Raw genomic sequence first — 13,175 nt, 5'->3', positions numbered from 1 at the left:
CAGTGGTCAGGTATTCTGCAACTGTGTACTTTCTGTTAAGGGCCAAATAGCATTCTAGTTTGGAAAGAATTTTCAAGAAAACTGAACAATGTGTTAAGTGATTTTCTTTTTTTTTTCTTGTGATTTGGTTGGGTCTAATTGTGTTGCTGTCCTGGGGCTCTGTGGGGTCTGTTTGTGTTTGTGAACAGAGCCCCAGGACCAGCTTGCTTAGGGGACTCTTCTCCAGGTTCATTTCTCTGTAGGTGATGGCTTTGTTATGGAAGGTTTGGGAATTGTTTCTTTTTAGGTGGTTGTAGAATTTAACATCTCTCTTCTGGATTTTGATAATTAATGGGTATCGGCCTAATTCTGCTCTGCATGCATTATTTGGTGTTTTACATTGTACATAGAGGACATTTTTTGCAGAATTCTCCATGCAGAGTCTCAATTTGGTGTTTGTTCCATTTTGTGAATTCTTGGTTGGTGAGTGGACCCCAGACCACACAACTATAAAGGGCAATGAGTTCTATAACGGATTCAAGTATTTTTAGCCAGATTCTAATGTCTAATGTTATGTTCCTTCTGATGGCATACAAGGCTCTTCTTGCCTTGTCTCTCAGATCGTTCACAGCTTTGTGGAAGTTACCTGTGGTGCTGATGTTTAGGCAGAGGTATGTATAGTTTTTTGTGTGCTCTAGGGAAACAGTGTCTAGATGGAATTTGTATTTGTGGTCCAGACAACTGAACCTTCTTGGAAAACCATTATCTTTTTAAATTTACTGCCAGGGCCTTAGTGCTGCTGTAGGCCCTCCTTGGTTGGGGACAGAAGCACCATATCATCAGCAAACAGTAGGCATTCGACTTCAGTTTCGAATAGGGTGAGGCTGGATGGCCTACTCTCTCTCCCTCTCCCTCTCCCTCTCTTTATCCCCTGGTTATTGGGCTTGCTTGATTGAATAGAGCACCAAACTGCGTTTAAATAAATTATAATAATATCTGGTATCAGAATGAATGGTTCACTATTATGATGATGTATGACTTTACACAGACCATTGTGGTCCTAGGTGTAGACTCTGTAGTAACTCAAAACAAAACCAATGGAATATCTTAAAACCATCCAATCGCTAGGTGCAAAATCACCTTGTGGAAAAATGACCACTACATTAGCAGAAGCATATAATACAAAGACAAGGAGATACATATTTGTGGTTGTTTGGGTGGAGCTGCACATTGGTATAAAGTGTACCATAGCGAAAACAATGGCTGCCAACCCCAGTGCCCTTTACCACCCACTCTTACTGTGGGGTTACCAATCACACTGACACTAAAACCACAATGAGGTTGTTTAGTCCATTTGTCCTGTCAATGACATCATTGTTATTGTGTTTAGTGTGTGTTTGTGTGTCTCTGTGTGTCTCTGTGTGTGTGTGTGTTCGTTCATATATTTAGGGTTGAATACCGCTTCAAAATACATACATTACACATACAGGATATATTACACACACATGACAAACATGTTGTGTGCATAAATATAGGCAGAGCATATGCATACACACACACACACACACACACACACACACACACACACACACACACACACACACACAAATATGCACACACAAAAGCACACACTACTCAGCACCTGTCATCGCGCCATTACTATGAACAAATGCATATTTGCCCAGTTTCCTTAAAGCTATTGCTTCAACATTATAATTCTCACACCGAATGCCATGTTTGTTAGCACAGGCGCTGGTCTGTGGCTACATGAAGGAAATATTAACCGAGTGACTATGAAAAGCAGGCTAACAGAAGCTGGGGCCCAGCCATCCGTTACAGGGCTGAATGGCCATCATTAGCATGAGGCTCTCCGGCAGCATCCTTCAATGCAGCGACACATACACAATGGTGAGTGCCACGCTTCCCCCTGCCGTTCCCCCAGAAAAGCCCTTTGTCCCCGCAGCATCTGGAACTGACCTCCATGCATTCTGGGGCTGGTGACCCCCCCTCTCCCCCTCCTCTCCTCTCTTCTCCACCCCTACTCAAAAGGTACCTGCTAAAAGGTATCCTTGGAACGTCCCTACCCCATTGAAGTTGAAATAAAAAAAGGTAAGGGTTAAGGGTGGGGGTTAAGGTAAGGGTTGGAGTTTAGGGTAGGAACGTCCCAAGGATTCCGGATAGCACTGACCCTCTGCCTCCACAGCAACCCCCCCCATCTCTATCTTCTTCCCTTTTTACACTCACACACACCTCCCCCAGCCCTCCCTCTCTTTCAGCTACGGAGTGCAGCAGTCTCTGGCTCCTTGAAAAGAAGGTCTGTGTACTATTGGGCCCTTACACAAAGCCGGCGGAGTGAATTAAAAAACGAAAGAGGAAAAAAGCTCCATGGCTACTGGCCATCTGTCCCTTTGGGTTGGAAGTGCCTGGCCCAGTGTGCTTGCCTTGACCTCCCCTTCCTTCATCTCATCCCCACCCCCAACCTCCAACCCCACCTACCCCGATTCCCTTAGCCTATATATATATATATATATATATACACACAATCAACCATAATAACATTCTGCCATGCATCTCCTTCCTTGCTTCTCTGCATACATCACAGGCTTCACCGAACAGATGATAGATGGCAACAACGAAGGAGACTGAGAAGAGAAGGAGAAATAAGGAGTGCTGCCACTTGCCTGGATGTGGAGAGCCGAAGCCAGTGAATCAAGCCGTAATCCTGTCTTTGTGTGAGCGGCAACCCGAAAAATGTGTCTCAAACAATGATTTCCAGAGCTCGGCAGTGGAGTGGAAAACGAGAAAGCGAGAGAGTGAGGGTGAGCGAGAGGGAGGAAGGCAGAGAGTGAGTGAGGGAGAGCAAGCTAGAGAGAGAGCAGCAGCAGAAATGGAGACAGCAGGAGCGTGCGACAGAGAGAGAGAGAGGCAGGAGCCACCTTCAAGCCACAGGGACGCTGACAGAGAGAGGGAGCAGAGAGAGAAATCAGGTGGGGGAGGGAGGGTTGGTCAATTGGTTTGCTGCGTGGATCTAACACTGGGATAATGCTGAGATAACCCTCATGTCAGAGCAGAGAAGCAGCTGTAGATGTGAGAGGGAAGTGAATCCCGCGAGAGAGAGAGAGAGAGAGAGAGAGAGAGAGAGAGAGAGAGAAAGAGAGTGACTTCTCAGTCAGTTGTGACATTTGGGGCACATGATAACAATGGCCATTTGTAGCAACAGGGCTGGGAAGGAGGAAAGAGGGGAAGGAGGGGTGGTTATGGAAGGGGTGGGAGTTCACATGGCGAGTGTTCTCTTCCTAGAAACACAAAACAACACTCAAGCCTCTGGCGGAGAAACAGGCACCTGTTCGAGTCTGGCATAGGGAGACAAGCAGGGGGCAGAGAGACAGAAACTGATATGCCGTGATAGGTGGTGGAGGAGGGAGACAAAGGGAAAGAGAGGACAGAGGAGGAGTGTGGGTCCATTTTATTTCACTGCTTTGGCAGTTGAAGATTTGTCTTGTCATGGCATAGAACCATTTGAATTAAATTCAGTGGCATGAAACTGGGAGAAAGAAGGAGAGAGAGCCCAAGAGGAAAGACAAAGAGATGGACATACTGTACATGATTAGGATTGCACAATTCTGTAAAATTCCCTCCTAATTCCGGGAATCTTCCAACTGGTATTTCTGAAAAACCTACGAATTTTGAAAGTTACCAGAATTTTGCAATCCTGGACATTTAGTATTTTTTCATTCACAGTTAACTCACTGCACTTGTTTTGGAGTCCATCTGGGTTTTTTTACACTGTGATGTGTACAGATGATGACGACGTATGATAACTCAGCAAATACTGTCAATTTTTCCACTATCCAGAAGTTTAACATTCAGGCCAAAGAATTTCAATTTCAGATTTAACCAAATAAAATGGACTATGCATTAATTACATGGCTATATCCAGGGGCGACTGTCTGACTAAGCACTGGTCTCCCTCTATTTGAACTGTCCCTCCTCTTCACATTACTCTGGTTCCCCAGTGAAATATAGGTGTATTAAGGAAAGGAGAATTGCATGCGTGTATATCCACCGTCAAGGTTTCAAACGTTTTATGCTCCTGCCGGGACAGTATGGATCCTTTGGGAATCCCTGCTCTTTCTGTCTTCTGAGGCTGGGTCATTTCCCCATCTCCCTGTTGGGCTCTTTTCTAAAGCCCAACATGTTCATCACATAATCAGGCAGCAAATCTATTTTCAATATATCAGAACATCATAATCCCAGTCAGGCCACCGGGCGAGCAGCTCAAGGAGGATTTACCAGTCACATGACCCAGGCAGAGAGAGAGGAATGGGAGAACAAGAGAGAGACAAAAAAAGAAAAACGAGGGGAAGGGAAAACATTTAGAAAATATTAATCTAGAACCAGTTATACGGTTAAGCAAAGCCACACACACACACACACACACACACACACACACACACACACACACACACACACACACACACACACACACACACACACACACACACACACACACACACACACACACACACACACACACACACACACACACACACACACACACACACACACACACACACACACACACACACACACACACACACACACACACACACAAAGACACAAACACACACACACATATCCTAGACGCATACAGAGGTGCTGTGTGGTATGGAAAGACAATCTCCACTGATGGGATTGTGCCTGTGCAAACATGTGATCATGAAAACAACATCCCCAAGGAGACCATAACAACATATTGAGAACACACACACACACACACACACACACACACACACACACACACACACACACACACACTCACACACACACACACACAAACACCAACAGTGTATTTGTGACCAACTTCTGTCAGGTCTTCGACAAGGTACAGTACACTGTGGTTGATCACAAAGGCTTCACTGATTCATAGGAAGGTTCAGGGCCTACAGACCACATTTAACCAGCTACACACAGCCAGACTATTTCAGATCTTAAACTCCACTTTCAAAAACACTTAATATTTAACCTTTATTTAACTAGGCAAGTCAGTTAAGAACATTCTTATTTTACAATGACGGCCTACCCCAGCCAAACCCTCCCCTAACCCGGACGACACTGGGCTAATTGTGTGCCGCCTTATGGGACTCCCGATCACAGCCGGTTTTGATACAGGCCGGGGTCAAACCAGGGTCTGTAGTAACGCCTCTAGCACTGAGATGCAGTGCCTTAGACCGCTGCGCCACTCGGGAGCCACTTATTCAAATGTATCAGAGAATACAAGGAGTAAACTCTCAAATAGTGTTACCCTGCAGAAGTGTACCATGGCAGCAAAGATCCCATCCAACAGAGAGTGGGCTGACCTCACAGTACACAGTTGTCTGCTCTGGCATCCACCCGGATCGTTGGCCCACCACACCACACATTCTGTACTGTAGCTATGTGAAACAGCTGGGATGGCAGCATTCCCATGTTGGGAGAACAAGTAGCTCCCTACCTGAAAAAAAGACTACAGTTTACCATAGAATACTATAGTACTTACTATAGAATTCCATAGAATCGTAGTATACTGTAGAATACAATACTCCACACTGTAGTATCCTTCGATTGTGTAGTGCAGGGGTAGGGTAGGCAACCCTGTTCCTGGAGTGCTGCAGGTACAGGATTCTGGGCCAATGAGGCACCACACCTGACCAACTGAGATAATTGATCAGTTCAGTGATTGCCTAAATTCAACACACCTGGTCTTCCAGGGCGGTTAAATCAAAAACATGAAGTGCCTACGGCACTCCAAGACCAAGGTTGCCTACCCCTGGTTTAGTGCTTACTATAGAATTTTGTAGTATACTGTACAATACTATCCGTTCAGAGTCCAGTCCTAACTACCTACAGGTTATGGAACATTGGCTTAATATTTGTGTCACACCTTGATCTGTTTCACCTGTCTTTTTGCTTGTCTCCACCCCTCTCCAGGTTCGCCCATCTTCCTTATCATCAGTGTATTTATACCTGTGTTCTCCGTTTGTCTGTTGCCAGTTTGTCTTGTCATGTCTTACTAGTGTATTTTCCCGTCTCCCTGCTTTCTCAAGTTCTGTTTCCTAGTTTCCCTGGTCTGACCCCAAACCTGCCTGCTCTTCTGTACCTGCCTGACTCTGACCCATTTACCGACCTCTGCCTGTCCTGAGCCCCAGAGCCTGCCTGCTGTTCTGTACCTTATTGACCCTGCCCTGGATTACAGACCTCTGCCTCTGACCTTTGACCTGTCTTTTGCTGCCCCCTGTTTGGGTCAATAAACATCTGTGACTCTAGCTGTCTGAATCTGGGACTTATCCTGAGTTCTGATAATTTGTCCAGTAGGTTTCCTCAAGGAGAAAGTCCCCACTTCAATGTCAAATATAATAAAACAAAAATACCACAGTAATGTCTGGAAAATCCCTACATGAATTACTATAGTATATACTATAGTTTTTTAACTAAAGTAATATTACTGTATACTACAGTCATGTCCACAAAAAGACTACAGTGAATACTATAGTATCTAATTATAGTAATACTACAGTATTTACACTATAATACTGGTATTCCAAAAATCTGAAATATTTTATTAGATTACATCTGAATGGTTTGTTTGTGTCAATAGGTTCCACTTATACTTGATGGGTGGACCGAGAGGATGCGGAGGAGGTGGAGAAGGAGGAGGAGGAGACTCAGAGAGGATGCGGAGGAGGTGGAGAAGGAGGAGGAGGAGACTCAGAGAGAATGCGGAGGAGGTGGAGAAGGAGGAGGAGGAGACTCAGAGAGGATGCGGAGGAGGTGGAGAAGGAGGAGGAGGAGACTCAGAGAGGATGCGGAGGAGGTGGAGAAGGAGGAGGAGGAGACTCAGAGAGAATGCGGAGGAGGTGGAGAAGGAGTAGGAGGAGACTCAGAGAGGATGCGGAGGAGGTGGAGAAGGAGGAGGAGGAGACTCAGAGAGGATGCGGAGGAGGTGGAGAAGGAGGAGGAGGAGACTCAGAGAGGATGCGGAGGAGGTGGAGAAGGAGTAGGAGGAGACTCAGAGAGGATGCGGAGGAGGTGGAGAAGGAGTAGGAGGAGACTCAGAGAGGATGCGGAGGAGGTGGAGAAGGAGGAGGAGGAGACTCAGAGAGGATGCGGAGGAGGTGGAGAAGGAGGAGGAGGAGACTCAGAGAGGATGCGGAGGAGGTGGAGAAGGAGGAGGAGGAGACTCAGAGAGGATGCGGAGGAGGTGGAGAAGGAGTAGGAGGAGACTCAGAGAGGATGCGGAGGAGGTGGAGAAGGAGGAGGAGGAGAGGAGGAGAGAATGCGGAGGAATCTTATGAGGAAGAAGAGGGAAAGATGAGGTGGGGATGAAAGAGAAGGCGAAGGAGAAGGAATATTGTGTGGATGATGAGGAGTTTTAGGAGGAGGAAGATGAGGCTGAAGATGATGTACTCACAAGGCACGGCGTGGCGGTAGAGGTTAGCTCTGATGGTCTGTTGGAGCTCATGGTCAAGAGAGTATTTCTGAAACTTCAGGCTCAGGTAGTGCTTCAGGTCCTTGTTCAGTTTGTTACCTGCACAGGGAAACCACACAGGAACAATGGTTACGCCTCATATTTCCTATTACATGATTTGCATAGCAAATGTAAACATACATTTTTTTTGCATGACTGGTCTTTGAGCTGCCAACTACTCTGAGTATTGTTGTCATGCCATATGTGTTGTTAAACAAGAAACAACATGTTCAAATGGTAATTACATGACAACTACCAAATAACCATTTACTTTGGCTTGTTTTGGATTCACAAGCAGCACCATGGCCGCATGAAGTAAGGGTGCTGGAGGTGCAGCAGCACTAGTGATGGGGGCAAAAATATATTTAGTAACATATAGCAATATTATTTTTGGACTATATATTTTTACTCCAAGTATCAATTTGTAAAAAAAATCATAATAATAAAATGCTTATGTAGGTAGCGTTAGCTAGTGTTAGTCGGCTGTACCGGCACAAAAATGTAGGTGTTTTTCATCCTATCCAGCTTGTCCTCCTTCTTTTGAAATAGTGAGCCTTGTTTTCAGCACTTTTCCCCCTGACTGATCAAAACAAATGTTCTCCTGCTCTCTCTTGTCTCTCTGCAGCAGACATATAGTGAGCAATATGTTTGAAACATAACATCGTAATAAAATCCCAGTACCAGATACATATAGAATCGTGAGAATTGCAATACATATCATATCGGCACCTAAGTATCATGATAATACGACACAATTTGGGCAGCAAGCGTGAACAGCTTGTTGTGTTGCGGCCATAGAAATATAATCCATAGAAGCGTCTTGGAACCTCTAACCCTGGCAATTTGTCTGGTAAACTCATGGGTAAACTCACAATGGCTGCCAGTCCTGACTTGAATGGGCTTGTCTGTTCTATGGATTCTGTTTCTATGGTTGCTGCTGTCAGTGAACAGCAGCTATAATTGGCCTTTAGCTAATTTCAAAATACAATCAAATATAATTTTTGGGGTTTGGAAAATGCCTACTGCTGAAAATAAAATGTGAATCTGTCTGTAAAGCTACCAAATGTTTTCTGAACAATTCCCAATTTTTTGCCAACAGCACTGTTTTTTCAAAATAGCCTACCGGTGAGTAGCCTACGCATATTCATGATATCTCTATCATTTGTGTGAGTCAGTACCAGTGGAAAGTTTATTTTGTCAGTGTCAGACTATGGAAAGAAGTAGAAGGCGCTCAACCAACGTGAGTAGAGCGGCAACCTAAAACTATGTAGACGTAATTGGACAGGAAAAGGCATAACGCTTGCTCACCATTAAAAATATGTTTCAAAGATTGACGTTTCGGCCTTCAATGGCCCATTTACATGCTAAGTCATGTAAATGACGTAGAATTGCATGAAATTCGTTTATGAAAAGCACATTTTATTCCAGGCCCTGCTAAAAATAAATCACAATTCATGCAAATCCTACCAACGCCTCCGCTACTACGCAAATGGGATGATAGATGCATGCAATCCTTTATTATAAAGGAGATATAGTTTGTGCTCAGTAAGCTATGCCACTGTCCAGCGGTCTCAGTCTCACTACCCCAGTGTGGCCTCCTTCATCAATGCATTTCAGTTGTCACAGAGCTGACTGACCCCACCATGAGGAATCAACTTCACCCACAGACACAGAGAGAGAGGAGAAAAGAGAAAAATACAGAGATAGGGTGAAGTAGAGAGAGAAGACAGAGAGAGACAGAGCGCAAGAGAGATGGGCTGAGGTAATTGAGAACAACAGTTCCCTGATTGGCTTAGAGCTTCCAGGTTCAGTCAGCGAGAGTCAGTGAGAGTTCAGTCAGTTTCCCAGAAGGAGAGGAGTCACAATGGGGACAGATGGCCAGGGCTTTCTCTCACGCCAGGGTCTCGTTTAGGACCATTTAATGATCTCCAAATATATCATCCATGTCTGGGGAGCTGGCCAGCCATTTTGAGGGCTTTGGCCAGCGTCTCTCCACACAGACCCCTGACCATGATGGAAGCTGCTTAATAGATATTGCCTCTGTACTGAAATTACACTCTTCTATGTGTATAGATTGTAAAAAAAATATATTATTAAACCACTTTAACATGAACAATTATATTAAATAAAATAGCTTTATATGTCAGCATTTTCAAAAGAAAATGTGGTATTTTACATGGCTGATGTCGAAAGTTTTTGGTAGTATGCAAAAATATGTTCACCATTTGATACTAACCACTTGCTGCTAGCCACTTGAACATTCTGAGATTCAGCCAATCAACTACTCATCGATTCATATTTTGATTAGAACTTATCAACTAATTGAGGTCATGATTCTTTTTTGCCCACCTGATTAGTTGGAAACAAGATTATTTGGGAACAAAAGCCTGCTGTCCCCAGTGGCCCTGAGGTACAGCCAGACAGCCAGACTACCAGACAGGCAGACAGGCAGACATCTGTCACACAGCCCTGCGGCCCTGCATCACCTCAGCTTCCCATGGACTCACACACACAGACAGCTTAACCATAGACCACACCCTCATTTGTCAATGTCCATCCGGACCCACCTGTTCATAACTGACAGTACAGACTCACTTCAGTCTTACCAATGCAAAACCCACAACCCCTGACCTATAAAGATATACCAATGAGTGTTTGTGAGCACCAAGGAGTCCTCACAAACACAGCATCATTGGGAACATCATCAAATTAGGTGAACCATTCCATGCCACAGAATAGACAACAATATTATGCATGGTTCAGATAACTCTGTTTGCAGGAAGTAGTGTAAACTCATAGAAATATGACCATTACATGTTGTCAAGGTAAGAATCTGAAACAGAGGTTTTCACTCTAGTGGAAACACTGACCAGCAGCTAGCCTGCTCTTCTGTATTTTTCCGTTCCCCTACACACACAGCTCTCTGTGTAATTCTGTGCGAGCAAAGCAGTCAGGTAATTGTTACCTAGCAACCAGCCAGTGCTGACAACCATCATTATGGTCCCTTCTAGGCAAGCAGCCTGCATTCAGACAATACAAACAGAAATACAAGATGGCACAAATACACATCCATGCACACACACACACACACACACACACACACACACACACACACACACACACACACACACACACACACACACACACACACACACACACACACACACACACACACACACACACACACACCCACACACACACACACGTGTCAATGGGTACATCCTTTACTCCTCTAATACAAATCTAATACAAGTAAATTAGATATCATAGGTATAAAACATGTTATCATAATCACTATCATCAAAATAGTCTTATTCATGTCATATACCATCACTCGTGCAAAATACTCAACATTCAGCAACTCAATCTCCTTCCCTAAACCCTGAGTCCCAGTAGTATCCCTGGGTGGGGACTAGCATTAGGCATTACAGAACCCATCCTTTGGCTAGCACAGAGCAGGCACAGAGCAGGCACAGAGCAGGGAGGGGGCGGGCAGCCCAGGTGTCATGCTCCATCAATGAAGAAGTCATTAAATATTGAATATTTCCAAGGATTTACAGCCATAGCCATGTACCACAGGGATTATTACAAACACAGTGTGTGTGTGTGTGTGTGTGTGTGTGTGTGTGTGTGTGTGTGTGTGAGAGAGAGAGAGAGAGAGAGAGAGAGAGAGTGTGAGTGAGTGAGTGAGTGAGTGAGTGAGTGAGTGAGTGAGTGAGTGAGTGAGTGAGTGAGTGAGATAAACACACAGAGAAGTGCTGTACACATTTGTACGCACAGGAGTGACCACTGCTAACATTTATCTATCAGAAATACACACACAAACACAAGAGATTTTGATATTTTATTGAACCCGTATTTGACAGACAATTAGTTAATCAGTGATGAAGAGGGAGGCCGAGGCAAATTCCTCTAAGAACACTCTGCCCCAGATAAGAAGGAGCTGAGGAGCACACAGAGGTCAAAGAGAACACACGTCTCTGCATCTCCCTGAAAAACATGAACAGATCAGACACAACACACAATCTGTTTTCTCAGTGATAACAACACTTTTCCATAGACAAAAACAGCTATCATACACATACCAGGGAGGACCATGGCGCTACAACAGCCAATGGAAACAAAATACACCCAAAAGCACTACCATATTTTATCCTGGCATGAGAACGATTGAAAAGCAGCATGGCGCTAGATGATAAACTGGGTCATTTTAAAGCTTGTCTGAGGTTTTAACACTGGATACTGGTCCTCATTACAGTAAAACTACTCCTCTGGGGCCTCTAGGAGATCTGAGTGAAATCTGAGAGATATCTTATGAGGACTGAGAAGGTCCTGCTCCTCTGCTGGGGTGAATGAAGGTCAGTGATATGGCACACTGTGGAGGGCTGAGCAGGGGTGAGAGAAAGGTGTGGGGGCGTGATGCCAGTACACACACTCTCTGACACAGAGATGGATTTAACCCAAATAAGAGTGGATTATACACATACTATTATACGGCTCCAGTCAACATTACATAACCTGGGATCTAGCTATGCATCCACTGTCTTATTCAGGGGGCGGGGGAGGGGCACGCTGCACGACACTGTGGTTTCTACCATCTAGTAGGCTAAGACAGGGGCTGACACACGCACTTACACACACACACACACACACGCACACATATTGAGAGAAAGTGCTTTTCTAAAGATATTTATATTCCAGCTCTCTTCTAAAACACAGCCTTGTTCTTTGCATGAGCTTGCATCACTCTAATTCGCTACTATCATGTGTCAATCATGCTAGGGGAAATGAAATGCTTGGTGATTACAGTTTCAGGAGAGTGTGTCAGTCTTCTTCTAAAGCCTCTGTTGAAGAATGATTATAGATCTAATCCTATATTGTGTGTGTGTGTGTGTGTGTGTGTGTGTGTGTGTGTGTGTGTGTGTGTGTGTGTGTGTGTGTGTGTGTGTGTGTGTGTGTGTGTGCGTGTGTGTGTGACCGTGTGTGTGACTGTGCTCGGAGTGTGTTTCAGTGTGTGTGTATGAATGTGTGTGACAGTTTTCAGCTGCTGATTAGGATTCTGCTCCTAACTCTCAGCTCAACACTGCCCTCTGTGTCTCCAGCCACCACCGCCAAGTCTGCAGTTACCATGGCAACCCAGGGCCCAGCCAGCCAAGGAATGAGACACGCTCTGTGTGGTAACCATCTACTGCTGCCCCCCATTGGCCAACATGGGCAGTTCAGAATCAGAACTGCATGTTTGTGGCCTGAAACTCAGACACTATTATGGGTCAAACTATGTTTAGGATCAAAATAAAACTGATGGACCATGGATTCAATTAATTCAATGAACATGACTTATTTGTAGTCAAGCCTCTCCAATTATAAATGCATTTGATATAATTACATAACCAAGGTTCAAGTTATTCATTAAAGGAATATAAAGAATAGCCAAACATTTGCTGTATTTGCATTTGCATTTATTATGGATCCCCATTAGCTGCTGTCAAGGCAGTTTTATAAACATTACAATACATTCATTACAGAATTCACAACACACTAAGTGTGTGCCCTCAGGCCCATACTACACTACCACTTATCTACAACACAAAATCCATGTGTACGTGTATAGTGCGTGTTATCATGTGTGTGTATGCATGTGTCTGTGCCTATGTCTGTGCCTAGGTCACTTAGACATTTCCTTGTTTTT

At 44.6% G+C, this 13,175-nt stretch overlaps 1 protein-coding gene across 2 annotated transcripts in view; it reads right to left on the bottom strand.

The window, feature by feature from the left end:
- LOC115166327 (membrane-associated guanylate kinase, WW and PDZ domain-containing protein 1) overlaps positions 1–13,175 on the bottom strand; it is a 193,975-nt gene that overhangs the window by 109,749 nt on the left and 71,051 nt on the right. Inside the window, exon 2 of one of the 2 annotated variants that reach the window (XM_029720235.1) lies at positions 7,430–7,546. In XM_029720235.1, the coding sequence (XP_029576095.1) occupies positions 7,430–7,546 (117 nt within the window). Of the gene's footprint in view, positions 1–2,660; positions 2,816–7,429; positions 7,547–13,175 lie in introns of those variants that run through there. The other variant, XM_029720237.1, reaches the window with a different exon arrangement.

This window comes from Salmo trutta, chromosome 28 (genome assembly GCF_901001165.1).
Source record: "Salmo trutta chromosome 28, fSalTru1.1, whole genome shotgun sequence".
Taxonomy (NCBI): domain Eukaryota; kingdom Metazoa; phylum Chordata; class Actinopteri; order Salmoniformes; family Salmonidae; genus Salmo; species Salmo trutta.
Note: the sequence above shows the minus strand (reverse complement) of the source record. Positions and strands in the feature narration are given on the sequence as shown.